The sequence below is a fragment of the Pinus tabuliformis genome, chromosome 2_2 (genome assembly GCF_031772625.1).
Source record: "Pinus tabuliformis cultivar Carrire ecotype Pingquan chromosome 2_2, CPIR1, whole genome shotgun sequence".
NCBI classification, from domain to species: Eukaryota; Viridiplantae; Streptophyta; class Pinopsida; order Pinales; family Pinaceae; genus Pinus; species Pinus tabuliformis.
This window is the reverse complement of record NC_142300.1, coordinates 1,120,513,609-1,120,531,905: the sequence shown is the minus strand read 5'-3', so window position 1 is coordinate 1,120,531,905 and position 18,297 is coordinate 1,120,513,609. Positions and strand designations below refer to the sequence as shown.

The following is an 18,297-nucleotide window of genomic DNA, read 5'->3' as shown; positions in this document are numbered from 1 at the left end:
GTAAAGGATTGCTAGACGAACATCCTAGAGTTGTATTTAGATATTTCTCTTGCATAATAATAAACCCTCAGAACTGCTGCACCGGTTTTCCCGCATTGTGTTTATTCGAGGACTATTGTGTCCAAAAATAAGTGTGTCCTATGTATCTTGTTCTTTGCTCTGTTTTTTGTTTCATGAGATCAAATATTTAATTAGTATAGGCTGCAGAAGTAATTTGCTTTAGTATTGAGGAGAATAACTTGATGAATGTAATTTAAAAATCAAGTAGGTGAAGTAGATTCAGATTTGCTGCAATAGGGGTTCCTTCGAGTCTAGGAATTTTCACATGTTATCAAAGCATTGATTTTGAAACAGGAATAGCAGATCAAGTGCTAAGTAGTGAGGCCGAAAGCTACACTTGGCAACAATTCGAATCCCCTTGAAGGGATTGTGCAGTCCTTGCTGGGAAGCAAATCCGAGGAAATCTCTCTCTGAGTGAGACGACAAAGGTATGATTTCCAGTTCATGAGCTCGCAGAGGTAGAGGGACTGACGTAGAGCCTCAACACAGTGCTTGAAGGGCGCAGTTTTTGTTGGGGAAGAAATCCACTGGAAAAAAAACGAAGACACGTAGAAGGGGAATTTTCTCCTTAGAGAAATTTCTGCTAGAAAGTTTGAATTTCTCACTTGCTGAGCAGTGCTAAGTAGTGCTAAGCAGTGACTAGAGGAGTCAGTTCGACAGTTGGGTAAGATGGCATCACATGGGCTCAAAGATCAGGACAAGTTGGAAGGAGCTTCCAACTATGTCATATGGAAGACCAAAATCTTAGCTGTTCTGGAGGAACATGATCTCGAGACCTACGTCAATAGTGTTGTAGTTGTTCCTGTTGACAACGATCAAAAGAAGAAATACAAGGCCGAGCAGGGGAAGGCAAAGAGGCTCATTCTCGATGGAGTTCGAGATCACGTGGTCTCACACTTGCAAGGATACAATCCGAGAGATGTGGGAAGCCTTGTCTTCTCTGTATGAAGGCTCTTCTGAATGGTGGAAGATTTATTTAGAGCAGAAGTTACAACGAATTTTGATGCATAAAGGAGAAGGGGTGAACCTCTATCTTCAACGTCTTCAGGACACTAGAGACCAGCTTGCAGTAGTGGGGTCCACTCCTCAGCCAACCGCGATGGTGAGGATAGCCCTGAATGGAGTCTCGGATGAATGGCAAGATTTTGTCCAAAGGGCAGGGAAAAACTACCTTCATGGGAGGAGATGTAGACGACTCTTCAACAGGAGGAGTTAAGAAGGGACCTAGTGAAGGTCAACTTCAATGGCAACAGTGGGAGTAGCACAAAGACGAAGGAGGAGGAGGAGAATGCAACTCTAGCATCGAAGGGAAAACAAAAGCCGAAGCGAAAGGAGGACATTTCGAAGGTGATGTTTTAGTAGTGGCGAGATGGGCCACTATGCATCCTAGTGTCCTTCGAAGAAAAAGGATAAGGATGAGAAACATGATTCTAAAGCTGTTTCAACAAAGATCGATGAGGATGAGTTTGCCATGAGCGTCCACGCATCTCCAGGAGGGAGATGGGGCGATATTGAGCTGTAGTTAGGAGGACTACATGTGGGCAGGATCCTTGAGGAGTTCACCTCTTGGATCAATTCCTTGCTACGAGAGCCCAAGATTAAGTAGTAGCGAGATGGACTTAGTGTCAAATGATGCATTAGAGTGTTTGGAGGACAGATGCAGTAGCTGGGGACCAGAGATTGATCAACGTAGAGCAAGGTTGGCAGCAGTTCAGATGGTACAGTGCAAGAGTCAACATCAACACAAAAGATCCAGAGGGTCAGAATCAACAACAGTCAGATTCCAACATTCATTGTATTATGTTGATCACAATTAAGTTCAACTAATTTTGAATGTTTTTCAATTGCTTCTCTTAGCAACTGAGTTGCAGTATGGATGTAGTGTTAGCAGTGGTAGTGCTAGCAGCATAGTAAATACAACGTTTGAGAGGGAGCTGTAGTACAAGTGCAACAGTGGCAGTGGCAGTGTCATGGGCAACAATACAGTAGCAGCAACAACACAGTGTTAGTGGCAACAACACTACAGAAAGGAGGTGCTTCAGAAACAGAGCGACATGTAGGTGGACATTGTTGCTAGAGGCTAGAGCACTTTCCTCGCTAAGAGGGAGTGTTAGTTTTTGGTAGCATCCGAAGTGATCTAGCCTTGAAAATTGGTGGAGAGGTCAAGGCACGTGAGTTCTAAGGAACCCAAAAATCGTTTGGTGAAATTCCACCCGGATTGTATTTTATTAAAATAATTAATATTTTTAATGGGGTTCCTAAATCTAAACTTAGGAAAATTAAAATATTAATGGGTATTAATTAAAATATGAGTGAGAATGATCTAGAAGGCCGATCAAGTCATGTTATAATCTTAGTCGTTGATTAGAGACTTAATCTTGGTTGTTGAAGACTCAACAGGAAAAGTATAAAATGGAGGCTTGGGGTTCATTTGGAAAGATACACATAGAGATTGAGGAAATCAATTTTATAAGGTGAGAAGTTCTCAGGAGGAAAATCGATTGGGGAGATCTTGCAGCTGAGGGGCAGAGAGAATCCGGGAGAAAGACTTTCCGAAAAATACAGAACAAAGATGCGGAGAGAGCTTGCAGAGAGGCAGCATAGTAGCCAGGAGAGCTGACTCTGAAAAGCTATTTGTCATGCAGAATCTAGAATTGCTGGAACAGCTGAAACTTTCAGGAACTGTTGGAACAACCGGGAGAGCTGATGCAGAGGCATTGCAGTAGTTTGGAGAGTTGACGTAGAAAAGCTGCCTGTCACGCAACATGCAAAACTGCCGGGAATTCGAAACATCCGAAACTGTCGGAACAACCGGGAGAGCTGACGTAGAGGGCAAAGAAGGTGAAGCAGGGCTGATGCAGAGCTAGCACAGAAATAGCCGGGGTTAGCCAGTCTTGTGCTGAATCAGCCAAAATTCTGCCGGGTGAAGTGAGGTAAAACTCACTCAGATTTTCCGCCAATATTTTCTTTGTAAAGGATTGCTAGATGAGCATCCTAGAGTTTTATTAAGATATTTTTCCTGCATAATAATAAACCCTTAGAACCTAAGTTGCAGGAAACGTTGCCTAGGGGTCCGTTTCCGGCCGGAAACGAAACGGAAACGCGTTTTTTCCGGCCGTACGGGCCCCGTTTCCCCGAAAAAATGACTTGTTTTTAATTTTTTAATTTTTTTTTTTTCTAATTAGTTTTTAAATTTTTTTAGGGTTTCTAAGCTGTTCTAGAAACCATTTCTAAAGTTATAAAGTTATAAATTTTTTTAGGGTTTTATTCATTCTGTGAAGCGCAATAGGTTGGGCTCACAGAAAGCAGAGGATCTTGTTTATGTGCACTCCAACCTTCGCCTTGCATCTCGTAGGGGTCCAGAATACAACAGTGGTCCTTCTAAAGAATGGGATGTGGATGCAGAAAATCCTGATTTGGATCTCTCTCTTGCTGCCCTGAATATTGAGGACGATTCTGGAAGTGGAATTGGTGCATCATCTTCTTCAGCACCACCATCCACTGTTGAGCATTCTGCTGCTTCTATTTTTGATGAGGATTGTTATGATGAGGATTAGTCTTTTGTGACTTGTCTCTATAGTTCTTGCAGCCTTATAGTCTTTATTGTACTTGCAGCCTCATATACTAATATAAATAAAGGCTGATTTTGGATTTTCCAGTTCCTATATTTTTATTTTCATTATGTGATGACTCATGAGTAAATGTGATGTAAATTTAATCTTAATGTTAAAATGTTTAAGTAAATGTATCATTATTGCTTTATGATTGCACATATATATATTAATAATTTTTAAATGTTTTTAATATATATATATATATATATATTATATTCGCGTTTCCCCGTTTCCAAAATTTGGGGCGGTCGCGTTTCGTTTCGCTTCCCCGTTTCGTTTCGCTTCCGCGTTTCCCGGTTTCGTGCAACTTAGCTTAGAACTGTTGCACTGATTTTTCGACATTGGGTTTTTCCGGAGACTATTGTATCCAAAAATAAGTGTGTCCTATGTATCTTATTCTTTGCTCTGTTTTCTGTTTCATGAGATCAAATATTTAAATATTGTAGGCTGCAAAAGTAATTTGCTTCAGTATTTAGGAGAATAACTTGATGAATGTAATTTAAAAATCAAGTAGGTGAAGTAGATTCAAATTTGCTGCAGTAGGGGTTCCTTCGAGTCTAGGAATTGTCACATTCTAGCCTCAACAGACTGAACAATGAAATTCCTTCTCTCTTTGCCTTTGAGCTCTCTGGATGATCAACTGCGCTCTGATACCATGTGAAATTTTGGAAACTCGAATTCTATTGTAGCAACCAGAAATTAGTCTCCTAATTCTTAATTAAATTTAACAATTTATTTACTGTTTCCTACAACAAATACTGAATAACTCACACTGTAACCTACATAAATAAAAACTGCAGAAGAATAAACGCTGGAAGAAAAGCTAGCACACACATAAATTTACACAGCTATTTTTGGACCAATGTCCCCAGAAAAAACCCAACTTGGGAAAATCGGTGTAGCAGTGAAATAATCTGAGACAACTGGATGCCCAAACTGGCAATATTACAGAGAAAATTTGGCAAGAAAAATCTAGTGAGGAATTTCCTCATTCCATAGGCAAATCTAGGCTCTGACCTCAACTCAAATTGAGTCGTCCAAACTGGCTTTGTGCAGTCACTGCATCACCCTAGCACAGTTGCTCTTGCACTCAACTTGGAACAAGTTCTCCTCAAGCCGTCTGATCAGTTGCTGTTTGGGAAAATGTCTCTCCTGGCCTTTGGAACCTCTTCCCAGCTTCTGGCATTGAAACTCTGCTTCTCCCCAGTAATTTCGAAGTTGCCTCTAGAGGCTACTGCGCTGCTCTGCAGGCTCATTTGCCTCTCTGCAAATGCACTCACCGGAATTGGAATCATTCCTCCGGCTTCCTTGCCCCTGCCCCTCTCTCACTACTTCGATTTCGCTGGCTCTCTCTCCGGCAACTGAATGTTGCTACTCAGGAAATCGATCTGCTCATGAAATCAAACTGCACAAGTTATTTCTCCAAGCCCCATCGACTTCTTCTTATAATCCTCTATTGAGACTTCAACGACCAATATTAGATCTTAATCGATGGCTAGGATTAACTTGAAGTCGATTTGTGTGAGTTTCTAGAACATTCACACCATAACTTAATTAATTTTGATTAATTAGTCATATTCCCTAAGTTTAGAATTATGAAATATTTAAAAACTGACTAATAATCTAATTAAGTCATTTCGAGATGGAATTTCCAGAAATGATTTTTGGGTTTTGGAGATATCCTGTATTCTAGCCTCTCCACAAAATTTCGTGGCTAGAACACATCCGATGCTATAGAAACTAACAAGGAATTTACTAAAATAGAGCACGTAAGCCTAGAAGCAAAGCCCTAAAACCTAAACTCAATCTAGAGGAGTGTGCTCAACATCAATAAGTATGGTGCCTAGTATAACAACCAGTGTTAGTTGAAGCATCTTCCCCACTTGGTCCAGGCTAGGAATCGTGCTTTGAGTGGTGTGCTCATGGGAGTACATAGAGTGCCTACCGTTTTGGGAGCATGGTGCTCCCTAGGATGCTCCTAGAGCCAAGGAGTTTTCCCAAGGCACTCTATGTATGCTCCCTGGATTCTCCATAGGTGCTCCCTAGATACTCTAATGGTATTAAGGATATCAAGATTGATGGGATTGCAGCATTTTCATTGGATTCTATCATATGTGAGTTTATGTGATTGGCATCTAATCAAGCACACCATGCCCTATACGTACTCCAATGTTGGTGGTGTTGATTGTTGAAATCCTTTGTCATGGCCAAAGGGCAAATGTACCCTTCACTTAATCCAAAATCAGGCATGTTAAGCTTTTTCTACCATATTTTGAGGCTTAGATTAGGCAATTTCATCAAAATTGGGTGGTGTTGACTAATGTCCCTAGATGATCAAGGTAGAGGCAAAGGCTAGGCAAGAGGCCAATAATGAAGTGTGATACTTATGATGAGGATCTCGATATAAGCAATGGTGGAGCATTGCTTGTCAAGGAGTGGTGGAATGTGCATGGCAGTGGTACCCCACAGCTACAGCATTTGGCAACATTGGTGATTTCACAATTGGTGAACACTTCTTCTAGAGAGAGTTGTTTAGCAACTGGCTTAGTTTATTTATTATTATTTTGGACCTTTTGGTCTTCATACTTCATTGTGCAGATGGTTGGCCTATTTTGTAAACATAACTATTTGGTCATGTTATTGTTGACAGTTGCTAGATAATCTACCTCGTTCCATAAGTTAATGGTCTACTTTCTATTATATGGTTTCAAAATTTGTATGTTTGTTTGTAATAGCTAGAATCTAGATTCCAGATTCCAGATGTTTGATACTCGATTGATTAATCATTAATGTACTATGAATGCCATTTCCACCTTCATAAATGTACAAATATGCATGTTTCATATATTTTGCAACTGATTTGGCATTCTGCATGTTATTTTTAATATATAAAATAGAGGCTCTGGGGATGCTCCACTTGATATTTTTTGGAAAATGATGGTCCTGGACTCCTGACACTCCCACTGTTCTTCACGTTCTCACAACCATAAAAACAATGCCTAACTCAGACTAGAATCATTTATAGCTAGTGCTTTCCTAAGTTCATAAACTCTGCAAATTTTGAACTAAAAAGCACTTCCTAAATAAAACAAATCTCCTGCTTCCTAAAACCTGAAAAGTGATCCAAAACAAGAAAGTCTACAACTGAAAAAGCTCTAAAGCTGGCTTATGCATGCTTCCTTTACTACTGTTGCATCACCTTATAAAAGTGCTTCCGTCCACTGTGCACTATTGCTGGACAGAATCCACCACTGTCCTGGAATTGCTCTAGCATGCCAAGCTGAAGCAGAATCGTTGGCTGAGCAACATGTAAACGAACATGAAGAATGCAGAGAAATAGCAGTCTTCTATCAAAACACACTATATTAGCATAATATCTCATTTGCCTGTAAAGACCCAGGGTCCTTTCCATGATGCTGTGTGTGTGGACAAGGAGCCACAACTAGACAACCTTGTCGAGATACCTCCAGTCACTGTTGCAGTAGAGAAGCCTATGTTTTAGGGTGATTAACTTGAGATCCTGTGCATAAAGGGCCTTAGCAATGATGTCGCGGATAAATCAGAACTAGGACACTTGCATCAAGGAATCAATCGTGTTGTTTTTTAAAATTTCATTTTTGAATATGCCATTGAGAAATTTTGAATGTACTTGGTTTAACACTGGAGAGCTATCAATGAGAATTTAAGTAACTTGACCTGGGTACACATGGATTCGAGTGTCTGACATGGGTGGATAGACTCCTTGAAATTGGCACGTAGGATACACAAATATATATATATATATATATATATATATATATTAAAATATAGAAATAAATATAGACTTAAAGATTTGGTCATCTCATATGATTAAACGATAGATCATGCATATAGATTCATAAAATCGGGAATCAGAAGTTTTGTGGTTTTCTCATTTAGTGTCATCAAAATGTATTACACAGAATGATTGATAAGATGAAATCAAGAAATTGAAGCATGATACTAATATACTATCATACTGTAGATGGAACGCCAGTGACAAATACAAAATAGGGTAGATTTGTACAAGAATATCATGGGTTATGAGTCATGGGCTATATCTCTACCTCCTACATCTTTTACTCATATCTTATGGAAGTACATTCCACATCTTTGTCCTTCCTCTCAATCTCTGTTCCCTTGCCCTGTATATTAGACAAATGTTCATATGCACTTATACCAATGTCCTCTCTACACAGTGTGAGAAATTTTTTGACATGTTGGGACACAAAAGCACACCTTTTTTGAATTGTTTTTGATTTTTTTTGAAAGATGTTGGTTTTGAGTGTCAAACATGCCAGGACACTCGGGGCCTGAGTGCGAGCACATATGGGACATAGATTTGGAACAGTATGTGTGTTCAACACATAGGTTCCACATCTCCAACATTCAGATGCAGGACATGCGGGTCCTATCCAACAGGTCCTGTTTCTTAGATGAGAATATGATTAAGTATATGGTTCCTTTTAATCATTATTCAATGTTGAATGAGAATCATGAATGTCAGTTGATGACTGACAAAATTTTGAAGTTGAATGATTTGAATATTGAATTTCATTTGAAATTGAATATGAATAATTGCCCCTGATGTAGCTGTCTCCTATTTCAAAAACCATCGCACCTGCTTCCATACCTATACACTCTAGCAATATATATTTATATACATGTTTATGTGTATTTTGTTTAGAAATGCAGTCAGTTCTTTTTCATAGTAGTGCTGCCTCAGTTTACCGACAGGCAATCTGATTTCCAGGATAACAGTTTTACAGGGTACAAATTGGCATTCAATCGCCAAATGGCATCACTGCTGTTCGGGGAATTCTTCGGAGATTTAGTGACTTCCTTAAGCTTTTTGCTGCTGTAAGTGCAGAATGCTTCTCTTATCAGTGCATTTTATTTGTAGAACTTGAAATATACTTATCTAGTAGAGCATTAGTGGTTTGTTTATGCTGCTGCATAATGCCTTTGATGTAGTCTAAGTTTCATTGATTGACCTTGTTGCAGGTTACTCTTGAACTAGTTGTTCATATTTCAACCTTATGTCACTTAACAATTTCTTGTTTTCACCTCTTTCTGTCTCTCTCTAAATATGATAATATTTTTTAGGATATTTTTAATAATAAAGCATTAAAGAACCGAAATGGTGGGTCTGAAGGCTTGGTAAATTTCTTCTAATTTCTATCATGATGTCCATTTCCATCTTCAAGCTTTAATTTATTTCTTTTATCTTAGCTTGTGTTATCTTGTCTCAGTGAGGTGTTTGAAAATCTGGAGACTAGTAGATTATAACTTGTTTTCTTTATCTTGATAATTACTTGTGATGTTGGCTTTTCATTACTTCTTTAATTCTGTTCATCACACAATTACCAAAAACAATGAAGATCACAAAGAGACAAAATACACAAGATATAGACTACATGCCAGGGCAAAACCCCTCCAAGGGGAAAACCCAAAAAATGCTTCTCTTCTTACAAAAAGACTTCCAAGACCCAATGACCAAAGCCAGCAAACCCTCCAAGCCCCAAACCAGCCCTCAGCAAGATCTTCTTCAAGGCAGCCTCCAGAACTTCGATACTGCTACTTTGATGCTGCAACTTCGACCCCCTTCAACTGCTTTGGAATTCCGGCCCTGCAATTTTGGCCTCCTGCAACTGCAGCTACATAGAAACCCTAGCTTCGCACGGGTAAAGTTTCTTGGAATATAGAATGATGAATTAGATATAAAACGCATAAAAACATGGATTGAACCATATAACATCAATCATCTAGAAGTTATAATCTTCATCAACCACGTCCACAAGTTAGTAACATACAACATATTGAGTCTCATGATTCATCAATCTTAAAGTTTCAAGATTTCAAAATTCGATATATAGCATTTATCATCATTGATCACAAAAGTTGTAACTTGTACTTGTAACCATTACTATTACCAAGTAACCAAATGATAACAAAAAATATCTAACATGAAATGAAATGTTTCAATTTTCAACTTTCACGAAGCATAATATTCATAATTCATTACCAATGAGTTATAAATGCCAACTTCAAACTTAAATTGTCATATATTGTTTACAAAAAATACCATAATAAATATGAAAGAGTCATTAGTTATAAAAAGGACTGGAAACTAGAAAAGACAAGTAAATCTATTATCTACTGCTTGATCCTCTTGCCACGAGAAATTTCTAATTTCTTGTCTCGTGCTTTATTGGGAGTCTCCTCTTGCATGGTCGAATGACCTTTGTGATCCTGATTAAATACAAGTTCCATACCCTTGTACCTTAGGTGTTCTTGATTATTGGGAGTCTCCCCCTCATTGAGGGCTTGGTGCTCTTGATTACATACAAGTTCCATACCCTAGTACATGAAAAAATCCAATGGAAACATTGCAATTCCCCCAACCTGAAATCTTGAAAAAATGATAAGTATGTTGGATTTTGAGTGAGATCTAAAATTCTACTTTCTCCATATGAAATCCAATGAGGCCGAAACCACTCTCAAACATCTGGAGTCATTTCATAGTAATGTTAAAAATTGAAGTAAAAAGATGAAAATGAAAGAAATTTAACATTACCATGAACTACATATCAACACTAGGGCCAAAATTCTTGTTTCCAATCTTCAATAGCTCCCTCTATCATGATTGATTGGTATTCTTCCTGCATAGCATTCCTCCATTCTTGATGTTTGGCTTCATCTTCATAGGAGGATGGTTCGACTTCAATAAGCTTTAAGTATGCAACATACCTTGAATACCTTTTTGTTCTTTTACTTCCTCTGGAGGTCCCTGATTGTTAATTTTAGGCAACAATGGTATGTTCTATGCTTTAGAGCAATTTTGCTTCAATTTCTTTATGAGCCCAATAGCAATTTCAGTTTAGCAATCACATAAACATGTAAGTAAAACGCTGATAGAACATGAACATAAACAGTAGAAGACAAGCCAAGACAATAGGGCACAAGATGTGGCAATAGCCAGGGACAAACCCCAATGTGGGGAAACCCTTGATCAAATGTTCTTTAAGTCTTCAATAGTTCAGTAGAGAGAGATAGTGAATTTATAAATTTTGATAATTTATAACAGCAACAAAAGAGCTCTAATAAGAAAAGTCAACACTGGTTAACAGGGCAGATTTTCTTCCTCAATTCGGCTCGGTCAAACCCAGTCAACTTCGGCCTCCAACAGCGAGTCTAATCAGCCCAAAATAGTCTGAAAAATTCTAGTCAAAATTGGTCAACAAAAGTCAACACTGCAGCCAACCCTAGTATAGTCAACGCTGGTCAAATAGGAGGTCAGATTGCCTCGGTTCTTGTGCCCAAATCTGAGACCTGCTAGGACAGAATTCCTCCACTGAAAATCGCACCAAAAACAAGTCATAGCTTGATCAACGCAGTCAAAACATCCTTTGAAATTTTTGGTCAAATCTGGTCAACACTGAAACAAAAAAACCCTTCCTTCCCTTTGCACGTGAGGAGAGCAGCTTCCGGAGTCTTGGAGTCCAATGCTAGATGAGGGCATCGGTTTTGAACATACATGACAGCGTTTGCAACTTCACCTCATAGAAACTTCGAAAGGCCTTGATCATGAAGCATGGCACAGATAACTTCTACAATAGAGCGATTCTTCCTTTCAGCCACACCATTTTTCTCGGGAGTGTAGGGCGTTGTAGTCTCCCTCTTAATGCCAACTTCTCTGCAATAATCTTGGAATTCATTGGATTCATACTCGGTCCCATTATCAGTCCTCAATATCTTGATTTTCTTCCCGAATTGGTTTTCGATCAAGGCTTTGAAATGTCGAACCTAGGTGATCACTTCATCCTTCTTCTTCAGAAATTAGATCCAGGTCTTGCGAGAGTAATCATCCACAGGTGAGATAATATAAGTATCCTCCCAAGGAGTTTACAGGCATCATACCAGATATGTCGGAGTGGATCAATTGCAATATGTCTGTGGTCTTGCTATTACTTGAGGGGAATGGTCCCTTGTAAGTTTTCCTTCGGCACATCCCAGACATACACCTTCAAGCTCTACTTTGAACTCGGGCATACCTGTCACCATCTGTCTCACATCGGGTAGGGCCTTATAGTGAAGATGGGCAAACCTCCGGTGCCATAGTTTAGATTGTAGAGATGTGTCGCAAGACATGGCTCCCAGTGGACTTCCTCCAACTTGATACAAACTGTCAACCTTGAACCCAAGATAAAAGCATCCTTGTAATTTCTTTTCCAAACACGTACCTTTCCATCGATAAAAGCCACTTTAAATCCTTTATCTTCCATTGCTGAAATGGACACCAGGTTCTTCTTGAGATTGGGTACATATAGTACTTCTTGCAAATGAATAGTGTTACCTTGATTCAATTGAAGGGTAACATTCCCTACTCCCTTCACGGGATAGGTGGCATCATCTCCAAGGATGATCCTCCAAGTTTGTCTCCTTTTTTATTAGATTAAAGAGGGATTCCTTATATCCGGTGAAGTGCCTTGAGGCACCACTATCAATCAACCAATTTCCCAAAGTCTTCGGAGGAGAGGCAGCGGAGAGGGCCGATATAAGATAGTACTCTTTTTTCTTATTGTTAACAACAGATTCATCATACCTGGAGTTCCTAGATTTCTTGGAGGGTCGACCATTTCCTTGATGTCTCACATTCCTTTTTTCTTTGCCATTGTCTTTGCCATTGTACCTGCCATTCCTTTGATCGTTGTTTTTGTTGTTGAAGTTGCCCCTGGAGTTGTTATGATAGTCATCATCTCGAGGTGTATCCCTTTTATTAGGACACTCCTTTGCATAGTGGCCAAACTTATTGCAAACAAAGCACCTGCCCTTCCTTCCACCCTTAGATCCAGGCTTTCCATGGAAGTGACCTTTAGACCCTGCATTATTCCTCCTTTTGGCATGAGCGGAGAATGCAGTGGGGTTACTTCTATTAGAAGGCATTTCTTGCTCCACCATTCTTGTTTCTTCTTGAATGCATCTCGACATCAATTTTTCAAACCTTGGAATTTGATCATTGTTGAGTATAGTGGTTCTAAATACATACCACTCAGGTGTCGGAGTCCTCCAAGTGTGGTGAGAGTAAGTTCCTTGTCAGGAATGACTTCTCCAATCGAGAGTATATCATTCTTGATCTCAGTAATCCTCAAGCAATAAGATTGAATGTCCTCGTCCTTGCCCTTCTTAATATCCTTCAACTTATTCTTGAGAAAGAGAATTTGATTAACATTACTAACCTTGAGCCTGCTGACCAACCTGTTGTATATCTCCTTGGAGGTCTTCAATTCAGAGATATAGGCCACCAGATGCTTGTCAATGTAATCCCTGATAATCTTCTTCGCTTTGACTTCAACCTTATTGTACTTGGTCTTCGTAGCAGCCAGTGCATTTGAAGGAGGCTCGGGGATTTTACCTTGCACATAATCCATCACCTCCTTCTCGTCCAAGGTTAAATCAAGAGACATCTTCCATCCATGATAGTCAGATTTATCATGGAGCTTGTCTTCAACTGAGAAGTAGGATGAGGAACCCATTGAGTCTTTTGTCCTTGTCCAACTGTCTTTGGTGATTGCTCTTTCACTCTTGCTTGGGCTCTGTCTTCACCTTAGCTCTGATACCATGTTAATTTTAGGCAACAATGGTATGTTCTATGCTTTAGAGCAATTTTACTTAAATTTCTTTATGAGCCCAATATCAATTTCAGTTTAGCAATCACATAAAATGTAAGTAAAACGCTGATAGAACATAAACATAAACAATAGAAGACAAGCCAAGACAAGAGGACACAAGATGTGGCACCAGCTAGGGACAATCCCCAATGTGGGGAAACCCTTGATCAAATCATTTTTTAGTCTTCAATAGTCAGTAGAAAGAGGGATAATACAATTTACAAATTCTGATAATTTATAACAACAACAAAAGAGCCCTAACCAGAAAAGTCAATGTTGGTCAACAATGCAGATTTTATTCTTGAATTCAGCTTGGTCAAACCCAGTTAACTTCGTCCTCCAACAACAAGTCTAATCAGCCCAAAACAGTCTGAAAAAGTCAAGTCAAAACTGGTCAACAAAGTCAACCCTGCGGCCAGCCCTAGTACAGTCAACACTGGTCAAACAGGAGGTCAAATTGCCTTGGTTCTTGTGCCCAGATCTGCAGCCTGCTAGGATAGAATTCCTCCACCCAAAATCACACCAAAAACAAGTCAATTCTTGGTCAACGCAGTCAAAACAACCTCTGAAATTTTTGGTCAAATTTGGTCAACGCTGAAACAGAAAAAACCCTCCCTTCCCTTCGCATGTGTGGAGAGTAGCTTTTGATTTTTGTACCCAATCAAAGTAGGAGAGAGAAGATGAGTGAGTGAAGTGTGTCCAAATGAGGAGGCATCATGTATTTATAGGCAAACATTGAGGATGAATAGACGTGACTGTTGGGCTTCTGAGCCTACATGAGTTTGTTGGCCGACCTTGACAATTTGTCCATAATCAAAATAAATTCATAACTTCATTTGTACATGTCAGAATGGGATGATCTTTAGATCAATCCTACACCTCTCGGAGAGAGGAATCCAAGAAAAATATCAACTGTCATAAATAAGATGACCCATGTGGAGTTTGGCCCTAGTTGCCAATTTTAACATTGATGCTGTGTGTCCTTCTGCTTCTTGATGTGCAGTCATCAACCAAGTAGGCCTCTTCTCATTTTTTGGAATAATCACTTGTTGTATAGGTTAACAACGACCTTCAATATTCTCTTGAGTAGATATCTGATCTTGACCATCATTGTCCCTAGAGATGTCCTCAAAGATCGGTATCTCTTCTTCATCAAAGTCAACCGGAACATGCTTTGATTTCTTGTAAGCTATGCTCTCATCAAAGATGACATCCTCGCTTACTTCAATTCAATGATCCTTAATATAGATTCTATATGCCTTTGATGAAACACTATACCTGACAAAGATGCCCTTTAGATTGGGAGGATCTAACTTCTTTCTCTTGTCCTTAGGTATATGAATATACACAGGACACCCAAATATTCGAAGATGATCCACACTTGGCTTCTTTCCTATAAATGTTTCGTCATGAGTCATATTGTGGAGATTTTTGTGAGGAATTCGGTTCTGCAAGTAAACAACTATCATATATGCCTCACCCCATAGGAATTGAGGGAGATCTTGATCATGTAGCATAGTCCTCACGCATTACTCAATAGTTCTATTCTTCCTTTTTGTCACATCATTCTGTTCAGGATTATATGGAACAATGAGCTCCCTCAAGCAATAAGATTGAATGTCCTCGTCCTTGCCCTTCTTAATATCCTTGCAGAAAGCTATTAGTTCTTTTGAGGTGCATTCTCCCCCATTATTTGACCTCAGAGTCTTGATCCTTCTCAGATAGTTTTCCCACTTCATTCTTGAACTCCTGGAACTTTTTGAATACCTCATCCTTATTCTCGAGGAGGTATAACCAAGTCTTCCTTGAGAAAGCATCAATTAAGGTTACATAATACTGATACCCACCAAGAGACTTGACTGCGATTTGTCCACATACATCTGAGTGTATGAGATCTAAAACTTCCTTAGATTTGGTATCACTTCTTGCAAATGGTATCTTTACATTCTTGCCTAGAGCACATCCTTTACAAGTTCCTTCACATTCCTCCAATTTGGGGATGCCATTGACCATTTGACCCTCAGAGATGGCAAATTCTGATAATGAAGGTGTCCATACCTTCTATGCCATAGTGCGAAAGGGCTCACATCCAAATGGACTAGGTCTTGAGATAGAGGTGTAAAGAGTTTATATAATGTCCCTTCACGGATCCCAATCAACATAGCTTCATTAATACGATAAGCCTTACCCCAAACCAGAACCTTACCATCAACAAAAGCAATTCTATCACCCTTATCCTCAAGAAATGGAAAGTAAGTTTTTCTTCAAACCTAAAATGTATAGAATATTGTTGAGGTGAATGCTTCCACCAGATTCGAGCTCCAAAGAAGTAGACCCAACGACTTTCACTGGATAGCTTTTGTTGTCTCCAAGTTCAATTGAGTGAGAGGAGTTTCCCTTAGATAGGGTTTGGAGTTGACTGCATTCTCCAGTGATGTGTCTGGAGGCACCACCTTACAATAACCCATACATTCTCGTGCTTGAAAGTGTTTGATAAAGCAAAAAACAAACTTCCATCTGATGTTTCCTTTGCAATCTTGGAGATGACCTTCATTACAGATTGTAGCAGCGCAATGGATGAGGGGAAGCAGGCCGAGCATCAACAACGCAGAGGACCAATGCCGTGGATTAGTGTGATACTTCTGTTGAGAAGTATTGCTAGAGCACATTCCTTGCTAAGAGGGAGTGTTGATTTTTGGTAGCATCGGATGTGCTCTAGCTCCGAAATTTTGTGGAGGGGCTAGAACACAAGAGATCTCCAAGATCCAAAAATCGTTTGGTGAAATTCCACCTGGATTGTATTTTATTAAAATAATTAATATTTTTAATGGGGTTCCTACGTCTAGACTCTAAACTTAGGAAAATTAAAATATTAATGGGTATTAATGAAAATATGGGTGAGAAGCTTCCAAGAGACAAGGATTAAGTCTAATTTAATCTTAGCCATTGATTAGAGATTACATCACGACTGTTGATTTCTCAGCAGGAAAAGTATAAAGGAAGGCTTGGGGTAAGTTGGAGAATACACATAGAGAGATTGAGGAAATCGCTTTTCTGAGGTGAGAAGTTCTCAAGAGGAAAATCGATTGGGGAGATCTTGCAGAGAGGGGCAGTTCGGCAGAGGGACTTCAGTCCAAGCCCGAGAATACATAACAGAGAGGCAGAGCAGCACCAGGGAGAGACAAGACAACTCCAGAAAGGGTGATGCAGAGGCTAGAGAAGCTGACGCAGACTCTTAGAGGCAGCGCTGGGGTTTTTGTGAGGCAAAGAGAGCAACAATTCAACAAATTGATTTTTGAGTCGGGGAGGCTCACTGGGAGGGTGATGCAACTCCTAGTGGAGGTGACGCAGTGCCAGCGCATAGCTTGGAGCAGCCATCGCTGCCTAGCAATGGGGACAACATAGTCCCCTGTGGGGTTTGTTCATTTAGTTGCTGGATTAGCCAAAATATATGTCTTCGGATAGAGGTACTTTTGCCGGGTTTATTCTCTGTTGGGTGAGTTGGATTTGGCACCCTAGTTGTATTCAGAAATCTGCTTAATAATAAAACCCTCATATCTGTTGCACTGGTTTTCTCGCATTGGGTTTTTCCGGGGACGTTTAGCCCAAAAATAAGTGTGTCCTCTGTGTGGTTATCTCATTTATTTTTTTCAGTACTTGATCTGTATAGTGGTGTAGGCTGCAACGTATTTGCATTCATATTTTCTGAAAATAACTTGTTAATGAAGAATACAAGTAGGTAATGAAAATCAGTTTACTGCAGTAGGATTTTTGGTGTGTTAGATTCAGAAAATTTCACATGGTATCAGAGCGATTGCAGATCAAGGAGGACTAAAGCCATTAGTGAAAGGACAAAAGAAAATCTGTGCTAAAGACACCTACCCCAAGAGACAACGTAGTTTCTAACCGAGAGTGCAGATGAAGGGTGACGCAGTCACCAAGGGAGGCTCACGCAGAGCCTGTGTCAGCCTGATTGGGTGACGCTGTTGCTGTAGAGGGCAGCTTAGTGATTGTTGGGCCATTGTAGAGACTGTTGAGTCTCGTTTTTCCGGTTGTCATGGCTAGAGGTGCAGCGTAGACTTCATTTGGAGTCGCTGGTGGGGTGCTGATTTTGTTGGTGCAGAACAATGCCTAGTGGGGTAGAAGCATAGTAGAGGGAATTAGTTCCTTAGAAGATTTCTTAACAACACATCTAGATCTAGTGCTGAGCAATAGCAAAGAGAGATCAGAGAGGGGTGGTTCGACAGTAGTTGGCAGATTTCCTTAGAGGATTTCTAGTGCCAAAGGGAGCTTGTTCCTTAGAGGATTTCTAGTGCCAAAGAAATCCAAATCCGAGTTTTGCTGGGGCAGTAATGAAAGAGGGAGAAGAGGATCAGTTCGACATTCTTTTGAGCAGAGATGGCCATTAACAGACTAAGGGATCAGGACAGGTTGGATGGAGCATCCAACTTCGTCATCTAGAAGGCCAGGATCCTGGCAGTTTTGGATAAAAATCGCATCAAGGATTATGCCTTGAAAACGGTTGTTGTTCCAGTTGATGCTGATCCTCTCAAGAAGTACGAGGAGGCTTCGGCAAAAGCAAAGTGCATGATCTTGGACGGGGTCAAGGATCACAACAAGGGAAATGTGGGAGGCCTTGACCACTTTGTACGAGGGAACTTCTGTTCAACGGAAGATGTTGCTTGAGAGTTAGCTGAGATAGTTTCAGATGCAGAAGGGAGAAGAAATCGATCCCTTCCTTCTCAGGTTGCAAGGGATCTGTGACCAGCGAACTTCCGTAGGGGCTACACCAGATCTTGAATTTATGGTTAGGACTGCCCGGAATGAAGTCACTGAAGGCTGGGAAACCTTTGTCCAAAGCATCTTGGGCAGGGATTCTCTTCCCAGTTGGGAGGTGATGTGGGCAGCTCTTTGATAGGAAGAGATCAGACGGT

General features: G+C 40.0%; 1 protein-coding gene across 1 annotated transcript in view; it reads left to right on the top strand.

The window, feature by feature from the left end:
* Positions 1-18,297, top strand: part of LOC149197331 (PX domain-containing protein EREL1-like) — a 115,170-nt gene that overhangs the window by 64,801 nt on the left and 32,072 nt on the right. The window contains exon 3 of the mRNA XM_089408660.1: positions 8,454-8,552. Within this exon, the coding sequence (XP_089264786.1) occupies positions 8,454-8,552 (99 nt within the window). The remainder of the gene's footprint in view (positions 1-8,453; positions 8,553-18,297) is intronic.